The 25,561-nt window shown below is 35.2% G+C and overlaps 3 protein-coding genes across 10 annotated transcripts; 1 reads left to right on the forward strand and 2 right to left on the reverse strand.

Moving 5' to 3' along the window:
- Window positions 1-384: 384 nt before the first annotated feature.
- On the reverse strand, window positions 385-4,562 carry LOC132187371 (mediator of RNA polymerase II transcription subunit 9). Of its 6 annotated transcripts, none has more exons than XR_009440826.2 (7): window positions 4,180-4,562; window positions 4,038-4,100; window positions 3,835-3,915; window positions 2,367-2,425; window positions 2,215-2,296; window positions 1,506-1,544; window positions 385-589 (listed from the first exon to the last, which is right to left on the reverse strand). XR_009440826.2 is itself a non-coding variant. In XM_059601665.2 (6 exons), the coding sequence occupies exons 1-5, from the start codon at window positions 4,420-4,422 to the stop codon at window positions 2,239-2,241; spliced, it is 504 nt and encodes a 167-aa protein (XP_059457648.2). In that variant the 5' UTR covers window positions 4,423-4,562; the 3' UTR covers window positions 385-589; window positions 2,215-2,238. The 6 variants fall into 6 exon arrangements, 1 of the variants encoding a protein (XP_059457648.2); XR_009440827.2 differs by having other exon boundaries at window positions 1,506-1,551; XR_009440824.2 differs by having other exon boundaries at window positions 1,506-1,559.
- A 684-nt stretch (window positions 4,563-5,246) lies between these two features.
- LOC148584836 (uncharacterized) lies at window positions 5,247-8,843 on the forward strand. Its single transcript, XM_088517797.1, has 2 exons — window positions 5,247-5,433; window positions 8,362-8,843. Exon 2 carries the CDS (start codon window positions 8,373-8,375, stop codon window positions 8,562-8,564), a length of 192 nt encoding a protein of 63 aa, XP_088373923.1. The 5' UTR covers window positions 5,247-5,433; window positions 8,362-8,372; the 3' UTR covers window positions 8,565-8,843.
- A 391-nt stretch (window positions 8,844-9,234) lies between these two features.
- BGAL17 (beta-galactosidase 17) lies at window positions 9,235-21,984 on the reverse strand. Of its 3 annotated transcripts, XM_059600550.2 has the most exons (19): window positions 21,746-21,984; window positions 20,937-21,041; window positions 20,168-20,363; window positions 19,171-19,259; window positions 14,982-15,062; window positions 14,110-14,204; window positions 13,705-13,775; window positions 13,399-13,489; window positions 13,212-13,329; window positions 13,033-13,128; window positions 12,907-12,955; window positions 12,609-12,796; window positions 12,422-12,493; window positions 12,105-12,254; window positions 11,658-11,708; window positions 10,606-10,765; window positions 10,257-10,402; window positions 10,069-10,134; window positions 9,235-9,799 (listed from the first exon to the last, which is right to left on the reverse strand). In XM_059600550.2, exons 1-19 carry the CDS (start codon window positions 21,890-21,892, stop codon window positions 9,677-9,679), a joined length of 2,094 nt encoding a protein of 697 aa, XP_059456533.2. In that variant the 5' UTR covers window positions 21,893-21,984; the 3' UTR covers window positions 9,235-9,676. The 3 variants fall into 3 exon arrangements, with proteins under 3 accessions (XP_059456533.2, XP_059456535.2, XP_059456534.2); XM_059600551.2 differs by lacking the exon at window positions 10,257-10,402 and having other exon boundaries at window positions 9,709-9,799; XM_059600552.2 differs by lacking the exons at window positions 10,069-10,134; window positions 10,257-10,402 and having other exon boundaries at window positions 9,706-9,799.
- Between the last annotated feature and the right edge of the window lie 3,577 nt (window positions 21,985-25,561).

Raw genomic sequence — 25,561 nt, forward strand, 5'->3', positions numbered from 1 at the left:
TTGATGTGGAAGTCGGACGAGAGTGCAGTGGAAAGCATTACTCAAAATAGATTATCACAATTTAAACCTTCATAAGATTTGACTCATCAGGTGTCAGAGCTGTGATGCGACTTATATAGTTGAAACCTTGGAGGTCCCCGCTGTTGTAAAGAAATTGCAAAATAAGATTACTCTTCTCTAATAATATTATAATATTGGAGATTTGGTGTCACTAGAAAAAGTCTGTCATCAGAAAAAATTATTCTGCCAAACTAGCGAGAAAGTGCTCTTATCCTTGTTCCAAATGAGTGAGAGAATGAGCCTTCATCCCAACAGAGACCTCTGTAATTCTCCATGCCCTAGTATGATGCATATTCTCTGGCAAACATGATCGACAGAATAAACTGAAGAAATAGGGGAGAATCTTTCTAAGGCGACAAACAATCCCATTAAAACTGGATTAGGGAATGAGTTTATGTCATGGGGATTGTCCTACATGCTCAATATATAAGCGAAAACAATTACAATACTTTATACAAAGAACTACATAAACCAAACAAATCCCAGGCTTTCATTAAGACTCGAGAGAATGCTCCGACAGAAACTAGACCTGAAATCAAGAAGCCAAAAAGATTATCAAAAGCCACTTCAATTTAGTCAGACTTGATCATTCACACATAAGATCGAAGAGAGGTGGAGAAACAATATATATGATGTCAAATCAGAAACGAGTATATCCAAGAAACATCCCTCAGAAACATGACAACCCTAACCATATTTTCTACCTGAAAAATCTAGCAAAATCTAAAGGATATAATGTAACTGAAGGAGTCTGTCAACAAAATGCTCCAACAAGGCTGGTTGACAACATTCAGCAGAAAAGGTCCACTCCTTGGCAAGAACAGACAGGTAATGTTGCTCTTGTGCATCAAAGGTCTAATCACAAGTAACCCTACCCAGTATCTTAAGCAACAGTTTGCAAGCAAATGAAACATGACCAATGGCCATTCTGATCAGTTATCATTGTGATAAAGGTATAGAGGCCTCGGTGTTCCAAACATGGCAGAGCATAGTGATAGTGGATAACTGATTGCAAACCTACGTCAGTGGAACTCTTCTGGTTCTACATGAAAGTAATAATAGCATATCCTGAATAATATATTGGATAACACGATTGAAAGCTTCTTCACTATATTATAGAGCAGATACATCTCACAGGAAATGTACTGCACTAATTTACACACTAACAACCACTAAATTAATTTGGATGAATAACCAAAATTGGATTAGTCAAGTAGTTGCAGGTCTGATAGACTAATTGGAGATAACAGAAACCACTAAGATGAAAGTTATCACAGGAATGATCACCAAGATAAAATGACACCCTGGTGTACTCCTCAACTCTTTTTAATCACTCATCACAAAATTTTAGTACCCATGTAAAAGAAGGTGAAATTAGCATATCAAGAGCTTGTAGCATGTTTAGGTACACATAAAGAGGGTGCTGAAAGAGACCAGATTCGAACCTTAACGATGTCCATGAAATCCCTCAAAAAGTCATTTATCTGCAAGCTTTTAAACTAGCAGTCAGCCATTTTGGAGAGACTGTCAGTTTCTGAGTAGTTAAGGGTAAACTCAAATACAAAAATAAACAAACAAACAAACAAGTAAGATATATCTGCTTCAGAATTCAAAGAATTTGGAAAAAATTTATGCCTGAAAACTATTTATTTAAAATATAATGAAAACAATTTTAGCTGAAAAATCTAGACAGCGAATTCTACAATAAGGAGACCAAACAAATAAAAAGAAAGAAATGCTTCTCAGACTTCAGCACAAAGCTAGGGATTTGAAACATTAGAGCTTCACACTGGAGTAAGATCCATCCCGTGATACTCAAGCAAACATGAACTAAGGCGGAGAAAAAGCTGGAAAGGATGAAGCATTTACAATGGCCAACATGCATTCTGCATCAATGAGCATGATAATAATACTTCACTTTGAGCAGAGCGATAATCAACAACTTCATTATTAGAATTATTTGAGCAAGCTCTAGGGGTTCCTTCGCTCTGTAATTTTACTCTTAAAATGTAGTTTATCTGTGCACTCAACATCCTTTCCCAATCCAATCATGAAGTCTTGTCATTTCTTACAGACTCAACAAAGAGTTCCATTCCCAAGAAATAGAATAGGCAAGTTACATGTCTATTAAACAAAACGTAGTTCATCACTTACCACTATCAGAAGGGTGAGAGGCAGTTATGGCTCAGACTTGATAAGCTCTTCAACAGAACTTCTGTACTTCCCAATTAGATCCCTGGTAATGAAAAAACAGGCACATGTTGAGCAGCTTAATGCAACAAATTTCAAATACAGGCAATACAAACCTCCGCTGATTCAACAACTGCTCACTTTCCTCCAACTTCCGCTTCTGACCCTCAACTGTCTGCAAACATGTGACACTCTAAAAAGTTAGTTCTACATTGGGTGGGTGGATTGCCTACATTGAGTAGATGGATTATAAAGGTGCTAATAGGTTGTGAGTCCCATATTAGTTCCTTAATAGGTGAGACTGGCCTTTATAAGTGATTCTAAGAATTGTAACTCTAGTCCTTTTAAAGTGATAGCGTTGATATAGCTAGCACTTCTCCTAAGTCGCTATAAATGATATCATAGTAACCTAGTTTTTTTTTTGATGAATGATATGAGAGTGACTTAGTAACCAAGGGTGGAACTACCTTAGTTATTGGAGGGTTTTAGGCAACCCCAAAAAGTTTTAAAATTCCTATAAAAAAAGTATTATTTTTTATACCATGGCCTCAACAATGATGACTTTTTCAACCCGCCTAGATGGCTAGATGATTTACCTTTCTATAGTTATACATGTAAAAAAACTAGAAAAATTTTGTATTCCAAAGCGAAGTTATGTCTAAAGATGATTTTTTTTTTGATAAGCAATGAAGATGATTTTATAGACATGTAACTTTTATATACAGTTATAACGTATGATTTATTATGAAATTAAGTGTAAGACTTGTCTACTTTTATTTTACACGGACACACACGCACAGAGGGATTATATGTATCTATGTATTTATTTATTTACGTAGGTTCGGACCCCCATGCAAAAAATCATGGTTTTTCCCATGATAGTAACACCATGTGGCATTGAGGCATTGCATGGGGTGGGCCTTGACAAGTACGTCTGGGATTTGAGTGAGAGAAATTGTGACACCTCAAAAGTTACTCCCACATTAGTTAGGTGGATTGCTCACATTAAGTGAATGAATTATAAAGATATTCATGGGTGCTAAGTCCTACATTGATCCCTTACTAGTTGAGAGTGGCCTTTGTAAGTGATTCTATCGAGTTCCAATTGTTACTTGACGGGTCATTTTGCAATAATAATGTAAATGTGACTAATGCTTTATTTGAGTTGCTACAAAACAATACCCAAAAATTCCCAGAATCATACAAAAGAAAGTCAACAATCCAGAAAGCACAAGCCATTAGACGACCTTTATGGGAACCTTTATGCACAAAATGATTATGAAACAAGGCCATCCTTGTATATTCATATGAAAATGCAAGAATTCTACATTATTTGATTGTGAATCTGATTTAGAAACACATCATTATGAACAAGGACATTACTTAACTATATTTAACCCAATATGGTTCGACTATGGTATCCCAAATTTCCAAACAACGAGTTTGTATGCTCTAGAACAGCCATAACATCTAAAGTGCACGAACACCCGGCTAATTGAAAGTTGGATATTCACATTAAAAAAATAATAATAATAATAAAAAAGATATAGCTTAACAAAGGAATTAGGAGGAGTTAGCAATTACCATAGCCTTGGTGTTAATTGAACCCGATATCGAATTTAACAGATGCTGGCACTTCTCAAAGTGGGTGTTCAAATCACTTACCTTATAAGAAAATAAAAATAAATAAATAAATAAATAAAACCCCAAAATTAAACCAAACAATAAAAAAGTGGTATATTGGATATTATCAGAAAACTTACAAAAATAAAAAATAAAAATCATACCAATGCATCTGATTGTTGATCCCTAGTTCCATGCTCAATCACGTCCGCTAAATTCTCCACCATCTGTAACCAACATTAAACAAAAAAATTGATACATTACATATGCATATACATATATATTATTAGGGTTTTGATTGGGTACATGTAAGAGGTGGAAGTGAGAGGCCAGTGATTGATGCTGATGGTGCTGTTGCTGCTGCTGCGGCTGTTGTTGTTGTTGTTGAAGCAGACGTTGTTGTTGAAATTGTTGTTGTTGTTGTTGGAGTTGAAATTGTTGTTGTTGGTGAGTCAGGTAGAGGTGGTCTTGATTTGAGGGTGTAGAGGTGTTACTGTGGGTCGCAACGGGCGGAATCATAGACCAGCCTCCTCCTGAGTAATGGTCCATCTCTCCTTCTTCGTCGCTCGCCGGCGTACGATAATCAGAGTCTGATGGGTCCCTGCTAACCTACGCGGACGCCCTCCAGAGATGAAAAGAGGGGTCTCAAGAAGGTCGGGAGGTACGGCGCTCCGCTGCACTGTTGACTACCGATTATTCCTGTAAACGATGTCGTTGCAAAAAAGTGAGCTTGATTTTATAACGACTGACGTGGCAAAAAAGTGAATGTAGGATTAAATTTGAGAGAGAGACACGCTACTATCTTATAAAAACTTCATATTTCGCTTATAAAAGTATAAGTGGCAAAATTATAGTCCAATAAAAAGACAATTTTTGGCCCGAGATATGTTAGAATCTAATAAAATTTTCATATTTTGCCCATCAAAATCCTAAGTGAAAAAATGTAAATAACCAAGTTGATGTAAAATGGCACATGGTCCAAATTGATAGCAAATGATACTTTGTCCCCTAGGATTTTGACGGGTAAAATGTGGAGATTTTATTAGATTATAGCATTTCTCAAAATATAATTAATATTAAAATAAATATTATTTAATTAATATTTAAATATTAAAAAAAAAAACCCCACATTAACTCTTTTTTTTTTTTTTAACATGACCCACTTAAACTTTTCGCTTGAGGCTTCAAAATATATCGGGCCGGCTGCTCCACCCACCGATTAGGCTTATGACCTCTTGTCGCCTAAAGCTTATATGGGTTAAAAATGATCTTTTTACTGCATTGTCTCGTTAAAATACATGTGTTTGTTGCCAGATTGCACACCACCGTTGGATTGGATCCACTGTAACCTCGAGGACTTGAGCCGTCTGATTGAACGTCGTCGTTTTCGTTTTCCCCTCAACGACGACAAGCTATAGAGCCCAGTGCTTGAACAGTCACAGACCTTATTTCTAGCTCCGAGGTACGAGGAAAAGCTGTGAAACCTTGGAAATTCTCTCTCTCTCTCTCTCTCCAAAAGCTTCAACTTTTCGAAGGGATATCGACCTCTTTGGAATCCAGGTTCGCTCTTCGCTCTCTTACATTTTGCTTTTCTTGCATGTGTTGTTGGGTTGCCAAATTTTGTGCTTGAATTTCATTGTGGATGAATGAAACCTGAGATATGAAGTGAAATATGATATAGGTTTTGTTGATTTTGTAATAATCAGCTAATTTGTAGGTAAGAGAGAAACAAATAAGAAAATAGCATATTTTTTGGGACATGTTATAGTGAGCAATAGAATATCGGCTAATTGTAGCCCGCGCCAGATACTTTTTCCGCGCTTAATTCCATAATTTATTTTGGGTTTTGTGATTCTTATTTGTTGTAATAGAAGTTTAATCTAGCAATTGTTGATGGAAGTGAATAGCACAAACTTATGCATGTTTCGATATAGTGTTGAGCGCGGCCGAGAGCCTATGAATTCAATTGTTTGCTTGGGGTTTGAATAATCAAAATTTTCTTTCAAATGTTTAGATACCGAAGTAGGAGGCTCAAAACTTTTTTCGTTTTTATATAAGTAAACACAATTTATTAAAAAGCGCAAAAGGCTAGGATTCAAGAGAAACACCTATTTAGAAGAAGAAAGAAGATCAAGAAAAACTGAAAGCTAGAAAAAATTTAAGTCTAAGACAAGACAGTCATTGAATGGAAAAGTGTCTTCAAGAAAAAAGCCTTTAATTTCATCACCGTTCGTTCACGGTCCTCAAAACTCCGATCATTTCTTCATTTCTTTTCCCCCAAAGGCACCACATAAGGCAAGATTGAACCATCTTCCATATAGCAGCATTTTGAAACCTACCAAAATACCTTTTCTAGCAAGCGAAGAGGTCTGCCACTTGATAGGCATGACCCAAGCCAATCCTACTATGTTGAAGACGGTATTCCCAAGGGCACTAGCCATCTCACAATGGAGTAAAAGGTGGTTTACTGACTCCCCACTCTTCTTACACACATAACACCAATTAACAACAATGACATGCCACTTTCTAAGATTATCCATGGTTTGAATCTTCTCTAGGACAGTTAACCAAGCAAAGAAGACCACTTTCATAGGAGTCTTATTCTGCTAAATACTCCTCCAAGGGAAATGAGTACTAATGTTAGGAACAAGGACATTTTAGTAAGATTTGACTTCAAACATCCCTCTCTTGGAAGATACCCAACAAAGCTTGTCTTCGCCAGCTTGCCTCAATCTGAAACAATACAACAAACTGAAGAACGAGGTAAAGGAATCCACCTCCTAGTCGTTAGCCACTCTAAGAAAGTTAATATTCTACTAAAGAGAGTCACTAGAAACCTCCAAAAGATCTGCCACTGAAGCATCTTTACAACAGACCAAACTAAACAAGTTTGGAAAAGCTGCCTTGAGGGCCTTATCCCCACACCACACATCATGCCAAAATATAATTTTGGAGCCACCTCAACCTCAAATCTAGTATGACTAGAAAACTCTTCTCAACCCCTCCTAATATTCTTCCAAAGCCCCACCCCAAACGACCCATGAACCTTATTAGAACTCCATCCACCCCACACGCTACCATATTTAGAATCCACAACCACCTTCCATAAGGCCTTTCTCTCATGAACATAAAGCCAAAGCCACTTCTCCAAAAGAGCTCGGTTGAACAAAAGTAAATTATGAGCCCCCAAACCTCCTTCAGGGATTGGGAAACACACCTTAGACTAGCTAACAAAATGGAATTTGAACTCTTCACCAATACCAGCTCACAAAAAGTCCCGCTGAAACTTCTCTATGCGGTTGGCAACACCAACCAGGAGGGTAAAAAGAGACATGAAGTTATCATGGGTTTGGTTTGTTGGTATCTGTATAACTATAATGCAGAATTAGAGGAGGTCCATAAGTTATTCTCCAGTTATGATTATAATGCAGGAATGTATAAGTTGAAAGATCAGAACTGGGAGGAGAAGGGGTTCTTAACCACTTTTGACGGTCAACAGCATAGCCTTCTGAATTAACCACTGATGAGATGCCATCAGATTTAGCAGGAAGAGATTTTGTGGTTTTTCAGGAACCTAAATATGGAGGCTTCATAATGGGGTGGTAGTATGGGATGGTATATATAAAGGCGTATGTAGACTAATCTAAAAGGGCATTTTGATAATGTGGGATGTGAACTTTTTGACACAAATGGATGTGGTTGTTTTTGAATTTTCAAATTTAATCAATAGAATGGCTGAACATCAAGGCTGCATTTAGTTGCATGAGGCCCTTGGATTTGATATTGCATTCCAACATTAGGTCCAGTAAGTTAAATCAGTTTGGCTAAAGAGTGAAATTTACTATAACTGTACAGGAATATACCATTTAGGTTGATTTGGTTGCATGTAAAAGGGGTGTTGAAGTGGAGTTGGAGGTCAAGCCCATTCCAAATTCACCTTTTGATAGTTCTATGACCTACATAGCTTTCCTTCTGAAAACGGAATGTACCTAGGTTTGTTGGAGAGAATATCATTTGCTTCAATGCATCAATAAGAAGACAGCAAGAGAAAGGTGACACCAGCTTAAATATTTTTGCCTTTAACTTGAACCTCCTGTAAAAACCTTGAATGCTGCCTGTTTTGAAGACCTATGATGACCATCAGGTCTCTATAACTTAGATCTTTAGGTCTGATTATTTGTTAGCATAATAAGATCCAAGGTCTCAGGCCTGTTTCATTCTAACATATATTCGAGGATGACCATGACAATTCCTGTTTTATTTTTGGGACCTCCTAGGCCTAGGTATATGATATTCAAATTGTCTATGGCCTTAGCAATTGAGGTACTTAAGTAAAAATATTTTGTTACTAAGAAGCTTCTTTTTCAGACCAAAAAAGAAAAGAAAAAAAAAAAAAAAATGCCCCTGTAATGTAATCTGGCCTACCATCTATACGTAGTTTGGTGTGAATGTACAACAATTCAAGTCTAATGGTGTTGGATATTGCAGGTAGCAAACATATGGCCGTAAAACCGACGGTTGCACTAAGGGCTTTACTTGTAGGGGGGGTAGCGGCATTTGCAAAAATAGCTGGTGTAATGAAGGCTGCTGGTGGTGTAAAGATAGGCGCAGCAGCAGCTGCCATGACCGCAGCAGCAACTGCAGCCGTCTCAGCAAAACAGGAACCAAAGGATGCTTCCAAGCAGCCTTAGAAATAACCTGGGGATGTAGTACAGCCACATTCCCAGTGAGTGTTTGGGGAGTAAATTGGCTATATTTGAAGTTTTTGTATAGTAACCTTGATTTTAAGACTATGTATAAACCATCTGAAATAAAAGAAATGGCCTTGTTCATTTACACTCAACAACTGAGCTGTATTTGAAATTTTTTGAATTGTAACATTACGGGAAGCTGATGTACAAACCATTTGAAATAAGGGATACCATTGATTTAAACTGAACAAATTGTACTAATGTGTTGAGCTTATGATGACCCTCTAATAGTGTTGTTTACATGCTAATGCAGAGCATATGAATTGAGCGATCAAACTAATAGTTTTCTAAATGGATTTAAGTTTAGAAAGACTCAATCTGAGTTTATATAGTTTCATTTTCTTCCCTTTTTGATATTAATAATTTTGTTAATTTTAGGGTTAAATACTAAATACTCCCATGGGGTTTCATTACTTTATTTTTTTCCCAGAGTTTGATTTTTATCACAGGAAATCCCTGTGCTTTTAATAATAGACAAAATTAGTCATTCTGTTAGTTGACCTTTAGTTGACTAAACGAAAATTCACGTTGACCAATCAAATGTTGACACGTGGCACTGCATTGCATGCTAGTTAAATAATAATTTTCAAGTTGGATCCGACGAAATGTGGAATCATTCCAAAAGGACGCCTATTTATTAAAATCTTAAATGTTACACTGCAGTTAATTTACACTCAAAAGACTTGAAAAAAAAAAAAAAATACACTCAAAAAGGGCACTAGTCTGGTGTATATTTAGTATTTTCGTCGGTTTGAAGGATATTACAACCAAAGAAAGGGAACACAAAGCAAACCACAAAGCTAAAGACAGCAATTGACGGTCAAGGCAGATTCCCCCAGACTCTGTGCCCATGGCTACTTCTTGATCTGATTATTTTCTCCTTCACACTTATGTATGTCCTTTTGAGGATACAAAAAGTGATATATCCTTCTCTGCTATAGAGACAACCAAACATAGGAGAGATCTTCAGGAGGTCCAGAGTTCTTAATTTGAAGGTCAACAATCAAGCTCTATCTTTTCCATGTTTCAAGCAAGGACCAGGGCGTTCTGTATCACATGACGTGATGCAGCTGATGCATATTTGATTTACTTGATCCGCGTCCGCATGTGAAGTCTGGCTGATTAACTGAGTGTATCGCAAGATTGGGGTCTGGAGATTCTAACTCAAGTACAACCTGTTTACAAAAACATTGAAAGAGGGAGATAATACGAGTTACAACATATTTTTCGGAGCAATTGAGGGGCATCTTTCTTTCATATATATATATATATATATATATATATATATATATATATATATATTATTGAATGCCAGACATCCAACTTAATTTCCAGACCTTGACATGGAAAATTACTTCAACTCTAAATGATTTAACAGAAAAACAATCACATAGCAAACATCAATAAGTTAGAAATAATAGGTGAAAAATATAACTTCTCCTACCACAACATTTTCCCCCTGCTTAAGAACTGGAGCAGGAACATAAAGGTTGCATTGTGGTCCCTTCATCTGCAAAAAGTACCACATATCTATTCTCAAAGAAAATGTATACACCAACTAGAAACATAATATCAAACCAAGCAACAAGGCCACAAAAAGGAACTACGTAATATAGGGAAATGGAAGTTTACCGGCCAGTATCTTCCTATATTAAATTCATTGACAAATGCAATCCCTTTACCCCAACCGCGGAATGATAAGAATGTGTCTTTAACATGGTCTACTTTGTCAATAGAGAAATGGCCGGCATAAAATGCTGGCTCTTTCAGAACATTCTCTGCATATGGAACATCAGTGGCTATTTATTAATTGTCTTCTCTCCATCATTATTCATAACCTCACTAACTCGTGCATGACTGGAAATGGATTGGAGTTTTGCTTGACCAAACAAAAAATGACCAGGGATGATTACAAAAGAAAATAATGCAATGAGTAGAATGGTGCGTCATTCTTGATTTTCTGATAGCAGACTAGACTTACCTTTGGCTTTTCTGAGGGCTGAATTTTTTATGAAATCAGAATATGCAACCTGAATGATGGGATTGCTTTTTGGGATCTCATTCAGGTTGTTCAAAGGAATTGAGAGCATTTTCCATTGTTGCAGAATTCTCCCATTTAGATAAACAGAAGATAAAATACCCTGAAAAAAAAAAAAGACTAGTTCAATATTATCTGTTATAGTAGGAAGCACTCTCTTTTAAGGATGTCAAGAGAAGGGGGGGTGGGGGTGGAGTGCAGTATTGAAATATCAGCTAGGACGAAAAAGAAAGAATTACCTTAACAGAGACTTAGTCAAGTGTATATTTACCTTACATCACTGAATTCTTAATTAGTTGTATGTGACGTTTACTAGATGTAGAAACTCCTTGTTTAATAATAGGTATCCAAATTAAGTGTCCTTTTTTCTAGAATATTGCACCAGCTGTCTTTTCCTCTAGAATGATGTTTTTATTTCCCTAAATAGTAACATATGGCGCTCATTTCTTGTTCTTTTTGACCCTAATTCCTAGATAGCTTCTCTTGTATACTTTATGTGTACATGAGGACGCTTATGTTCTCCTTTAGTACTTAGTTATCATGATTTTCTTGTTCTTTTTGCCTTTAATTCCTGGGTGGCTTCTCTTATATATTTTCTGTGTATATGAGGCGCTTTACACTTTTAATGATATTTCGATTATTTATCAAAAACAAATTTATACGTAGAACCACGATGCCTAGATACAACCAAGGCTCCGTAGGATTTGCCTTCTGTGTGACACAATAAATGAACTTAATTATAAATGAACTAATTAGGAGTGTTTTTAACATAGATGACTTTGACCAATTGAGTAAGAAGAATTATAATTCACTCAAGGAAGTTCTCTAGAATTGCACTCTTTTGGACATGACTCGAATTCTTATATTCACAATCAAAAGCATATAAAAAAAACTTTGGATTATTAGGACTCAAATGAAACTAATAACTTTATGACTTGGAAATCATATTTAAAAAAAATGAAAAATACAACTTTCTATTTTACAAGTTACTTTACCTTCTTGTCAAATATGTACTGACCATAATTCACACGACCCATATTTTCAACCTACAAGAATAGAAAAAGTTTAAAACAAAATAAATAAATAAATAAATGCATAGCATCAAATCATAACAATTCATGTTGTGTGCACGCATATATATGCACTTATATGGATAGAGAGATATGTATGTCGGTATATTGCTTAGAAGCCCCGAGCACTAAAATAGTAGCAAAAGAATTTGTTGAATTTTAACGCTCTTATATAGCATTGGCTTTAGTAATTCTTCCAAGCCAGTAAATACACAAATGTCCTCATATAATCAGCTTAAAACCCTAAGACAAATTGTTTGATCATTATAATAGAACAACTAAAATGACTAATTAAAAAAAAATAGTAACAACTAAAATGACAAATAAAAATAAATAAATAGTAGTAACAACTAAAATGGGGTTGTTATGTACCAAAACATATAAACTGATGGTGGAGAGACATTTAGTTTTAGGAAGGCCAAGTGTTCGATTTGACCATCTCTCAATTATACCAACAAATATTGGTCTTCCACCATTAACTTCAGAAGAGCATGATATGAAAACTTGAGCTCTGTCATGCACCTGCAGTTAAGAAGTAAAAAATTTTTATGAACTTAGATTCCAATTTCTAAGATGCAACAATGAGCTTTTATCAGATAATAGAAAGAAATGTCTAATAGTCTGATTCAATAGCAACAAATCAAGCATCAAATTAGTCAGCTTAAGTATAAATTAAGGGAAGGCTGCACCTTTGCTATGAATAGAATGCTTCCATCGTCCTTCGCAGCATATTCAGATACATATAACAAAAAACCAAACATCTGAACACAAAGATCATTCAAGTTCATCAACTTATAGCATTCAGCAGTTCTGGATCTTTATGGAGAAGCTGTATCCAAAGGAATTTATAAGCTACAGGATATGATTCTCACCCACCTGGCCTACAGACTCCATTGGAAGTGGGTTTTTAGATTCAACCACTTCAATGGAATCTGTCCTATTAAGTATATCGAAAAAAAGTTCTTTTTTCTGCAAGTGAATTTGTCCATATCCTGTCTTTTCATTATTGGAAGGAACTGAAGGAAGAGATGCTGCACTGTGTTGCTTTATAACCCTCCGAAGTGCTGAAAGCAGTAGAAATTTCATAACTTTTTTTTCCATGATATTACTTTCAACAACAAAAAAACAAGTGGATTTATGCTGGCTCCAATCGGAAAATTACTAAATATCAAACCTTTGAATTTTGCATTGTCCACATCACCTGATTCCCTGATCGGTGCATCCTGGGAAAAGAAGCATTAGTTTGGTGCACACCAGGAATTCAACATAGAAGTCATAACAGACAAGATATTTTCCTCACATAATCATAGGATGTGAGGTCAGGCTTGTAATCAGATTCATCCCCACCAGTATTCGCTCCATTATAGAATCCAAAGTTTGTACCACCATGCACCATCTGGAAATTAGAAAGCCTAGATTAAAGTACTACCACAAAAGTGATCACTTAATAGCAACAATTGTTGGAATTTGAGAGCATACATAAAGCACAGCAGAACCATTTCGTTCCAAAATCTTTTCCAGGGCAGTCGCAGTAAAATCAGCACCAGTCTCAGCAATCTGCTCTCCCCAATGTGTAAGCCAGCCTGTGTAAAACTCCCTGAAGCAACCAGCATGATGAGAATTGAACCACGGACCAATATAAAATAATTATTGGCAATACACTTACGCTGAAAGTGGTGGTGACTTTCCGGGGGCATTGAACTCCTTTTGTAACTCAAATATTGGCCAGGGCTCATCACCAGTGCCGAAGTCAACAGCTATGTACCAGAGATAAAGATTAGGTTATGAGCAAAGTACATAGATGATGAATGTATAAACACACACACACACACAAACAGAAACAACATACACACAACATAATAGTTAAGAATGTATTAATAGTTGAATAATTAAACAACTAAAAACAATAAAGAAAAATAGGAGACAGCTTTGTTACTTAGAAAACTAAGTATATGTTGATATTGAACTTTACCTGAAAAGACAGAATCTCCACGAATTGTTCCTTTCTCAAGAGCTTCCCTAGAACCTCCATCTGTAGTATACCTGAAATCCATTAAGATTAAAACAAGAAAGGATAAATGATCAAAGAAGAAATCGACGACGGAATATAGTATACCTGAAACATTAGTCTGAACACCTTTGTAAATATATTGGCCAACAGTATTAAAATAAATGCATTAGTATACATATATACATACTTCCACACACACACATATGTATGTATGTATGTATGTATGTATATGGAAGGTACCATTAATAAATCAAGTAAAGGAAAGAATGAAACTTCATATATACATACATAAATTTATGAGATTAACATTGATATACTTTCTATATAGAACCAATAAGATCAGTCTGAAGACAGAAAACCTCTTACAAAATTATATCATCCCCAAGGTGACCACGGGCCAAAGTGACAAGGTGATGAAGATAAGCTTTGTCATTTCCGTATGAACCATATTCATTTTCAATCTGTCAAAAGACATTACACTATAGTGGAATTTTGCCAACATTGAAATCTAAAAGTTCAAAAAAATTAAACAACTTTACAAATTTGAACAATCATCAAGAAACCTTTAAGATTATGTTCACATATTTTGTATTCTGGATCCTCAGAAGAAGCACATAGAAAAGTAATGCCATTGTATACAATGCACTCATTTTTTGAGATTTTATATTGGTTAAAGATAATACGAGGAAGTGTCCTTCCTTTTAACCCAATTATTGACGTAGATATTTGTAAGTTCTTCTATTCCATCTTTATGGTGTTCCCTTTGGTCATATAATTGAAAGAGGCTACTAAATGTTGGCAGAAGAGAAGCTACTCATGATCCACCAAACCATGTTTCAAGGTAATGGAAGGAAAAATAACTGCATCTTATCAAGAGCATTCTCAATTGTGCTTTCTCTCTTTTTTTTTGGTAATCTTGCTGCATATTAATGAAAATCTTATTTTGAAATGAATCGAATTGTTCAATTATACGCCTTATTATTTTTTCCATACATACATGAGTACACCCGTGGTTTGAACTTATTTTACACAGCTCACGACTTGAAAAGGACCACCTTCGATCTTTAGCAAGCTGGTGTTCAGTTTTTGCAAATAGGAACTTAAACTCTTATTGTGTTATAATTATCTACATCCTTTATGAAATTTAACTCCTCTTGTGTTATATGAAATTATTTACATCCTTTATAAGTTAAATCGTCAAAAAAAAGTTCTAGTCAGAGAGTAACAAATCTACATACCTGAACCATTATAATGGGACCTCCATTTGCATAAAGAAGAGGAGCTACCTTTGGAAGTAGAATTTCCCACCATCTTTCAACCTTAAACAGTTCACAAAAGATATAAATAGTGGAAAAAAAAAAAAAAGAATCGAAAGATACAAACATTAGATTTACAATTCAAAATCAGTCAAAATAAGAATCATTGTAATCCTGCAGAAACTACAAAACAGTATTAATCAGCTAGAAGGATTGACTTCATTTTCATTTTGAAAAGAAATTTCATACAAGCACTTTCAATGTATGGATTCTCATAATAACAACAATAATCTCTCTACGCAGCTTTCTGGAAGAGAGCCTCATTATGAACCCAAACATTTTAGGATCTTCCGGAAGGCCTTATAAAGCAATATTCCTATGATAGCACACAATGATTACACATAACATGTAACACCCCCTATTTTTATTAATGTCATGGGCTTAGAGTGTGTAGGCCATCTATTTGTTTCTATATTAGATTAAGTAATGGATCATAACTTAGAAACCCGTACGCCCTAAACATTTTATTTTCCATAATTGTTTCAAAATATGAGAATGATGTTTAGTAGACTCTTCCGACTGTCATACAACTATGATGATGGAACAGTAAATATCAGCTATTTAATTTTTTCTTTTTACAAACTCTTGTTGATCTAAATATTGATTTTCACTGTCACATCATTATAGTTGTATAGCAGTCGTATTAGAATTTACTAAATAGCATTACTCTTCAAACTAACATGTCGTTTAATGGTTGAGGGTTGGTGTGACACGAGGAGGAGTTCGAATCCTCACAGGGCGAGTAACCCTTGGGATTTTTCTTGAATTATTTAAAAAAAAAAACAAAAACAAAAGAAAAGGGGTTTCTAATTTTGAAATAGACAAAATAATTTATTCCATAAAACAAAATCTAACTTGCCTTTCTGAGAACCCAAAAATTGGAAAGTCCATCCTACCTTGCATGGCCGACCACCCCTATGGAAACTCTCCAAATTGAGAGTTTGACACAAAAATGGCCGGCCACCTCATGTTTCTCAAATTAAAAAAAAAAAAAAAAAAAAAAAAAAATCGGCAAACTTAGAAACAATCTCTCAAAACCAAAATTTCCCTAAAATCCGCTTTTAGCCAAATTGAAAATTAAACCCTGACTTAACATAACCCTAATTCTCCCATTTAAGAATCCCCTTTATTGGCCGGCCACCCTTTTTTTCCATTCTCAAAAATTTTGTTGTTGCTTACTCTAGCGAAAAATAGAGAGAAAAAGCCACATTCTTGCATTCCAATGCAAAACCTTTTGATTTACTTTGCTTTACTATGACTTTATTACTGAAAAATGATTGAACTAGTGTCTCTTTGAATTATCTAAATTTTTATTTTTATTTTTTATAAGTAATTGAAATATCATTAAAAGCGTAAAGCGCAACCCAGATACACAAGAAGTATATATGAGAAGAGAAATGCTTATCTTAAAGGAGAGAAGAGAAAAAAACAACCCATTAAAACTAACCATCAAATGAGCTAAAAATGCAGTGCCCAAGTATAAAGAGAACAAAAAAAAAAGAACTTAAGCTCCTCCAACGTCCTCTCTCGGTCGAAATATCGATTGTTTTTTTTCCTCCAAAAGCACCATAAAACCTAAGAAGGCACCATGTTCCACACGACAGTGCTTTGAGATCTACCACTCATCCACGAGCAAGCAAACAAACCAAACAACCCGGCTAAACATAACCTAGGACAGCCCAAAGCAACTAAAGAAAGCATTCCATAAGGCACAAGCAACCTCACAACAGAGAAGAAGATAGTCCATGGATCGATTGTTTCTTTTCCTCCAAAAGCACCATAAAAGCTAAGAGGGCACCATCTTCCACGCGACAATGCTTTGAGATCTACCACTCGTCCACGAGCAAGCAAACAAACCAAACAACCTGGCTAAACATAACCCAGGACAGCCCAAAGCAACCTCACAATAGAGAAGAATATAGCCCACGGACTCCCCATTTCTCTTGCACATACAGCACCTATCAACCACAATGTTATGCCTCTTCTTAATGTTGTCCACGGTACGGATTTCTCCTGGGGCCTCCGACGAAGCGAAAAAAGCCACTCTCAAAGGAATCTTGGTTCGCCAAATACTCTTCTAAGGAAAAATGAATACCATCATTACATGCAAGAACCCTGTAAAAGAAGCTAACATTGAATATCCCTTTGTTATAGAGGCCCACCTAAGCTTGTCTTTCCATTCCCGTCTCACTCTATAGGAATATAACAAATTGAAGAATGAAGCCAACACATCCGCCTCTTAAACATGAGCCACTCTAATAAAGCTTATATTCCACAAAAGGAAACCACTACAAAGATCCAAATGAACTGTGATAAAAGCATCCTTCACACAACCAATACTATATAAATCTAGAAAAGCTTCCTTAAGGCCCATCTCCCCACACCACACATCATCCCAAAATTTGATCTTAGAGCTATCTCCCATCTCAAATCTTGTATGACTAGAAAACATCCTCTAACCCCTTCTAAAATTCTTCCACAACCCCACCCCATATGCCCTAGGGGGGTCGAAAAAACACCACCCACCCCAAGAACTACCAAATTTAGAATCCACAACACCTCTCCACCATGCCCCTCTCTCATGCACATATCTCCACAACCATATACTGCCAAATATAGTTTTACATGTTTTATTTCTATTCAATGATGTTACAACATATTTGAAATGTTATTTATTCCAAAATTAAATCTTCAATTACACGAGAAAATGTGTTATAAAGAACTAAATTTAAGAATTCTCTAAGAAGAAGAGATTTTTTAAGGTAAGACATGAAGTATTTTTACACATGCTATCAAAGTATAAGAAGGAATGAAATTTTTAAGAAGAGACAGTAGCATGTGTTTGAAGTAAGCAATGTTTTAAGACATTCAGCCTAAGAGATAAGAGATAGCACAGTATCGGGTCTAGGATGGAATGCAACCACTATGTCTGGTCAATCACTAGAGATTTGCCACATTGAGTGCACCTAGAGTTAATCAAGTGACCAAGATAGACTCAACTCATGACCATGGCTTGAGAAGGGGTCCTTTGGGATTACACACAACCCCAACATGCGTGACGTAATTGTATGCAAGGCCGCAGAGTAACAAGTGGAAGATAATTCTTCAAATTTATGAAAGTTTAGAGATGGTTGTAAGTTTTTAGAAATATTATTTACTATGAGGAAATTTTATTTTTATTGATAAATTTAAGGAAAAAAACCACCTTCCCCACCTTCCAATGTTATAGTGGTGGAGTAGTGTTGTATGTACAAAAAGAGTGGGGAGTCCATTGACATTCTTCTTTATTGTGAAGTAACCAGAGATTTATGGAAGTCGCCTTTCAATCTATTTGGTGTTGAATGGGTTATGCCTCGAAGGGTGAAAGAGTTGTTAGTAAATTGGGGAGGTCAAGTGGGGCATGGTAACACTTTGGAAGTGTGGAGGTTGACATTGTTGTATTTAATGTGTATTTGGAGAAATAAGAATGCACAAAGCTTTGAAGCAAGCACATCATAGCTTGCTTTGTCTAGTTTTTCTGATTTTTTGAACTTTTGTTCATTTTGTTTCTCCTAATTAGGAGGTTCTCTTATATACTTCATGTGTAAAAGGGTTGCTTCTTTTTGCTGTTTTTTTTTTTTTTTTTTAATGAAATTGCATTACTTATCAAAAAAATTTATATATATTGTAATAACCCTTGCGGGCCAATGATGTTACACAACACCTTGCAATCCAATTCTTTTCGATGCGCCACAGATTTACGAAGCATAGTTAACTTGAAAAAAGAATATACTAAAAAGAAAATTGCTTCAATGTTTTTCCATCATTTAAGTAAGATCTATCGTATGGAGAGCAATGAAAATCTTCAAAGATTAAATTTTCAATCTTCCGTAATCTGAAGAGCAAAACAAGAAAATCAATAAAAGATTTAAAAATACAATGTGAAAGGCAAAAGGTCACCACTTTCCTTTCTTAGCTACCTAAAGAAAGCAAATGAGAAGGTAAACCTGAACATTTACTCACAGGTTTTTCTCCAGGTTTATCAGAACTTGTTATCTTCTAACCAAATAAAAATCGTTGATTGTGATGATATTTGTAACTTATATAACAACAATGCAGTAAAAACACATACTAGGCGGAGGAAATTAGGATCCGATGATCTTGGTCTGACAGCTGGGTTTATCGCAAGTAACCAGGCAGGGAAGCCACCCAAATCCCACTCTGAAACAAAAAGAAATTCTCAATGGTAATTGACATGTCTAGAACATATCATCTCGTCGTACTTTTGGACAACAACAACAAGAGAAGATAAAATGATCACCAAAAATCATCTTTCTGATACAGTAATGGGGATTTGCAATGGTAATAAGACAAAAATTGCTTTTGGAAGAACTGATGGATAGAATAAGAGCACCTCCAAACAAACAAATTTTATGCCTCTAAAAATCATCCATGAGGAATTGAAAAAGAGATGCTAGCAAAATTATAATACCTTGGCTAAGTGGGGACATTTTGTTAAGCAATTGTGAGACAAGAAACACAAATCATGTCACCTTTTCCATGAACCAACCAGCCATGAGTTACAGGAAAATGTTCACCAAGTAAGAAACAACACATTTGCAAATCACAAATTTTATCACATATGAAGATCAGGGACTGAAGAAGAAAAAGGTATCATCATGTAGTAAGCAATTCAAAGGGACCTCAAAGAAGTATATGAACTATGACTGCAGGAAATTACCAGGGTTTTGTTTGTTTACTGAGAAAATAAATTAAAATCTTTTTCCTGAAAAGAATTAATATATTATATTCTTATCATAATTAAATAACCTCAAACAAAATCTTATTTTCAGGGAATTCTCACAGCGTCACGAAGAATAATACAGCCTAAACTTATATGTTTTGAAGTATTATTTCTACATAAAAAAAAAAAAACATTAAGCAATCAGATAACAATGCACCATGTGGAGCACATAAAACAATTATCTATCTTCAGTATGCACTGAGTTGAAGATACATATCAGAAATTAAGTTCAAACACATATACCTAGTAACCTAGCTGTGTGCCGTAATTTCACAAAGCCCAAAACAAAATTATAAAGCTCCTAGATCTGACAATTATGGCTGACCTGCACATATATAAGGCCCAGCCCGAAGCATAACAACAAAACCTAGTTTGTGGCAGAGTTTGAGAAATGATACTATATCTGCAATCCCCTCAAAAACAAGCTTTCCAGGTTTTGGTTCATGCAAATTCCAAGGAACATAAGTTTGGATGGTATTCAAGCCCAAAGCCTTTGCTCTTAATAGTCTATCTTCCCAGTACTGCAATGATAAAAGACAAACACCACCTCACAACAAGAAAGAGTTTACTTGAACAGATAAAATTATTGTGTTCAACAAAGACATTCCATGAGACAAAAACTAATTACAAAGCTTTGTAATTCAATATAGTATATTAAGGAAAAAATTTGACGTATCTAAACTGGAGGAGCTCCATGGGTTTTTCCAGCATGGTGAACATTGGATATGTACAGTTACAATGTCAAGTGAAAGATTTTACAGAAGTTTTTCAGTTAAGCTTGTATTTGTTTTCTGTTTTTAGTCTTTGTTGTAATTTCTTTTGAATGAATGAATGCAGTTACAAAAAAAAAAAAAAAAAAGATTTTACAGAAGCTCACTAGAGTCCAATTTCCTCTGTCATAACCTATTAAATTATTATTTTTTTTCCAACAGATCATCATCTGAACCCCATTAGTCCAGAAAACGATAAGTTGACTTTGGTCGAGTTATAAATCTCGTGTTCTTATTACAAGCTAAAATAACAGATGCATAGATACGTTACACACAAATAAAATTATACAGTGCTAATTGCTGACAGGTTTTCTATAAGGACACCTCTGGAAGAACCCGAAAATAATGCAAGTCACCACCAATAATCTGGAATGGCTTTCCATCTTTCCAAAACATGTCATTGGCAATCCCAAACTTTCCAGTGGTAACCTGATGACAAGCAAATAAAAAATACCACCCTACTTAAACTCAGCCTCTTCCAAAATCAAGAGAATAAATGCAAAATCAATACAACTATCGAGTGAAGTTAGAATGAAAATCAGCTATAAGTCCATCATGAAACTTCAAGGGCCATGTCATCCAATTACTCAGAAAAACTGCAGGCAGAGTATTGTCAAGATTTAACTGAAAATCATCAAGCTCGGATATTTGACTAAGAATCAGGTTGTTAGCTGAATAAAAAATAAAATTAGCAAAATAAGTAAATTTAGACTCTAAGACAGTTTTGATTTCCAATTTATGAAAATTTAACAAGGTTGAGCCAAATATTTATCCAAAAAAATGAGTGACATTCTCCTTTCTTGACTCCCACATTATTATCCAAAAGTTCTTTTCATTTCAAGCACACCTCCCGAGCCAGGTGCAAATATTTATTCGAATGAATCAAGCTCCCAGAAGTCAAAACCCAGAAATAATACAACCCAAAATCACATTTAAAACACAAATTATTAGCAAGCAAGATTTAAATTCCTTCAATTTCCTATACTTTCTCATCAATCAAGCACACTTGTTCACCTTCAAACTCAAGCATTTCCTTTGAATTGAACAAAAAAAAAAAAAAAACAAGATCACAATAGAATTCCATTTGCAAAGACAATACCAATACGAAACAGCAAGAGAGAAAGAGACTTTACTTTCTGGTGCTGAGAGTGGTGGTTGGAGTGAGAGGAGAGAGAAGGAAGAGGAGCAAAGACAGGGACGAAGGCACAGAAGGCTATAATAGAGAGGAGGGCGCAGAAGACGAAGGTGGTCGTGGTTCTTTTGCTTCGCTTCCTCGCCATTGCTGAGAATTTGAAGGTTGACGCTTGGCGCTGTTACGGAAGAATCTCACAAATGGATCCTGGGTCTTCGCTTATTGCTAATAATTCGATAGCAAATGGGAAAGAGTGTTTAAAATATTTTTTAGTGGTTTATTCATTTTCATATTTACACTTTCAAGTGTCACTTTCAGACATAACATAAAAATCTTTATTAAATTTTAAATGAATTATTATTAAAGTTTGAATTTAATGATAATTAGTGTGTATAGCATTTTTCTATAAGACATGTTACACACGTACATCATCTTTCTACCATTTCTTTTTGTAAATTTAATTTATCAATCATTGTATTTGTAGACTTATATATGTTTTACACAAATTTAATTGTGGGTTCATCTATTCAGTGTACAGAAATGATTGAAAAAAATGAATTTTATCATTTTTAATTTTATATCTACATTTCAATGTAAAATGGCTAACAAAAACCCATTTTTCTAGTTTATTAGCTAGCCAATTATTTTTCAAAACTCCCATCCAACTAGAACTGTTAATTTTTGACATGATCTACGAACTTAACACGAAACTAGAGAATTAGGGTTTTGCATAAATGTGTTTGAGTCATAAACGGGTCGACTTATTTTACTCGTTTCATAAACGAGTCAATCATGGGTCAGCTTGACCTGTTTATACAATTATATTTTTTTATATAAAAAAATACAAGTTTAAATGAGTCAAATATGTCGTGTTTGGGATGAAATGAGTCAAACAGGTCAAACATGTTGTGTTTAGGCTAAAACGGGTTAAACCGTTTGAGACCTATTTATAAAATGGGTCAAGCTAGTTACGTCAGTTCACTCACAGGTCGTATTAGGGTTGAAAAGTTTAATCCATTTAATTAAACAGTCGTGTCCGAGTCAACTCTTAGTGGGTTTGCGGGTCAAGCTAGTTGACCGGAACCCAACCCATCATCCCGAATTACCAGTCGTACATCCAACCATTTTATCTAAATTTTTTCTCCACTTTATAATAAAATAATCGTTTTTTAGAATTTTTTTTATTCATTTTGATGAAAATCCCATTTTCACCAAACAAAACCCCATATGCAAGCAGCATAACACAGCATCACCAAAAAATGGAGCTGGAACCTATGAGCTAGTTTTTGTAAATGAGAGGACAGATTTGTCCTTTCACATTTTTTTTTGGATAAAAATGCCCTCTCTTTTACAAGAACTTGAGCGAGAGATGATCCGTCTCGCCAAAAAATCATCCATGCTAATGATCACAATTAATTGCACATGGGTCATTAATTTGACTCATTTCCATCTTTAAGACTAGATCCATAGATGATCATATATATGAATCTTTCGATATTGACTTTAAAATGTTATCTCTATTAATGTAGCTTCTTAATTAGCATACGAGATTTTTCAATCCAAATTTTCATTCTTTTTGAACTAATTTTGTTGTGAAAAAAAGATGCATTCAAATTACTTTGATGAATTTATCTCTTTTTACAAGCAAACCTCGCCACTCACTCAATTGAAGAAACATATATAACCTTCATTTAAGCTTTCTCATCATCTAAAACCCCAATTAAAAACAGACCCATTTCAAACCTTCAAGATGGGCTTCAAAAACCAGCTAGACAAGGGCAGGGCTTCATGATTCTAGCGCGAATTTATTCGCTCGCATGACCCACAATTTATTAAACCAAACCCATTTTAAGGTGCATTTGGCATTCGATTTTATATATAAAAAGTGTGATTTTAAACTAAATTACAAAAATTAGATTGTTTAGGTTTGCTTTTTTTAAAAATTGCGATTTGAAAACTACAGTTAGGACGAAGGCAATTTTTACCAGTTTGAACTAGTTGTGAAAAATTTATGTAACTGACTTATTTGAGTATTTTATTAGGTTTAAGGTTTTGTTTACAATAAATACAGGTCATGGGTGACCTAAGAACAAAGTTTTGATGTTATTTTGATTATTTATCAATGGAAACACTTTGGGAGTGGTTTTGATTGATTATCAATGGGAAACACTTTCGGAATGGTTTTGTTCTATCATACCTTAAAAATTTGAAAGCATCTTGGTTTTGATAAGAGTTGTGATTTGTGTTTTGTTATTTTCCAAAATCACTACTCCCACACTACATCAATTCGTATCAGAGCCTAGCAACTTTTCTCCCATGGCGCAAAAAATAAGCTACAGAAGAAATAGATATGCAAGCCTTGGTGTCGTGAAAAAACCTTGGTGGTTTGTTTGCAACACATGAGGAGAAAATTGGTGCAGGATTTGGGGAATTTGAAGAGCAAATCATAGCCTTATCTTATCAACTTACTGCCATGAACCAAATGGTTGTGGTTGTCGGCCAATTCCGAATCATATAGAGGAGGAAGACGAGTATAGTATTGAGAGTGAACCTATCAACCCGTTTACAAAGTGCAGATGGAGTACCCCCATGGGGCAAGCTCACACTAATCAGTGGGATTCAAACTTGACATCCTAGGGTTCCAAGGTTGCTTGCAACCTAATGAATTTCTTGATTGGGTAACTATTGTAGGGAAAATCTTAGACTTCATGGAGGTGCTAATGATCGAAGGGCCCTTTAATTAGTAGCAGCCACGTTAAGGGGAAGAAATGTTGCTTGGTGGTGGCAACTGAAGCAAGCCAAAGTGCAACAAAGCAAATGAAAGATAAATAGTTGGGAGAAACTATTGAAATATATGAGGGCCACATTCTTGGCCCATAACTATGTGCAATCTCAACGAAGGAAGGTATGGTTTGAGGTGGAGAACCTGCAACGTGCCTTGACAATTGTACACAAGCCTCAAATACGTACATCTACCGAGTCCATCTTACATGAAAGAGGAAGACAAGTTTGTTGATGAGGAGTTCCACAAAGAAGAGTTTGTTGGCGAGGAATTCTAATTAAAAAGAAGAGTTTTTTGATGAGGAATTCAAAGAAGATGAATTTGTTGATGAAGAATTCCAATAAAATGAGTTTGTTGATGAGGAGTTCCAACATGAAGATGTTGAGGAGCCAAGACTGAGGTCGATGAAAAAAATATTGTTGGAAGTTCTTTGTCATGTAATCAAGAGGAAGAATCTGTAGTAGATTGGGTCTCTCCACCAATCTACTAAATAGTTTGATATACAATATTTAAAGCTTTTCTCAATACATTTGGAGGAGGTGCACGCACCACTTATATACATGATATGACCAAAAAGTAAAATAAGAAAGTGTGTACAAGAAACAACTCAACATGAATGCATATGCCATATGGAAAAGATTTCCTAAGGAGAATAGTTGTGTTTCCTTGTAAGAGTTGTCTTGAGGTTAACATCCAGCTCGTGGAGACACTATATATCCATGTATGTTTTCCTATATCATGCATGATCTTCTGTTGCATGATTTGTGGGATTGTCTATTACATGATTTATGGGATTGGTAGCACATGTTGGAATGTCATTGATATTTTGGTTTACAAGTCATCTATCCTAAAGAAGATAACTAGATATATCCTGAAGAAGAGAATTGGTTGGGTGAGGTAAGTCTCTAGGATAATATAGAAAATTTTATTGATAAGAGTGTTACGTACAGTTCATGAGCTTAATAAAAGCCCTAAAATTGAAGATTTTGATTTGGGGCTTGAAGACATCAGTTTTGTGAATTTTCTTAGGGTAGA

The sequence above is a fragment of the Corylus avellana genome, chromosome 6 (genome assembly GCF_965113065.1).
Source record: "Corylus avellana chromosome 6, dhCorAvel1.hap1.2, whole genome shotgun sequence".
NCBI lineage: Eukaryota > Viridiplantae > Streptophyta > Magnoliopsida > Fagales > Betulaceae > Corylus > Corylus avellana.

Bases quoted from the DNA above. Each gene is read 5' to 3' on its own strand.
- BGAL17 (XM_059600550.2), bottom strand. From the start codon at position 21,892: ATGGCGAGGAAGCGAAGCAAAAGAACCACGACCACCTTCGTCTTCTGC. The intron at 19,260-20,167 runs GTCAGCCATAAT...TTTTTGTTTCAG, and splicing joins TGGGCCTTATATATGTGCAG to AGTGGGATTTGGGTGGCTTC. The intron at 10,766-11,657 runs GTAAAGTAACTT...TTTTTTTTTCAG, and splicing joins AGTACATATTTGACAAGAAG to GGTATTTTATCTTCTGTTTA.
- LOC148584836 (XM_088517797.1), top strand. From the start codon at position 8,373: ATGGCCGTAAAACCGACGGTTGCACTAAGGGCTTTACTTGTAGGGGGG.
- LOC132187371 (XM_059601665.2), bottom strand. From the start codon at position 4,422: ATGGACCATTACTCAGGAGGAGGCTGGTCTATGATTCCGCCCGTTGCG. The intron at 4,101-4,179 runs GTACCCAATCAA...TGTTGGTTACAG, and splicing joins CTCACTTCCACCTCTTACAT to ATGGTGGAGAATTTAGCGGA. The intron at 2,426-3,834 runs GTAATTGCTAAC...ACATGTTTGCAG, and splicing joins CAATTAACACCAAGGCTATG to ACAGTTGAGGGTCAGAAGCG.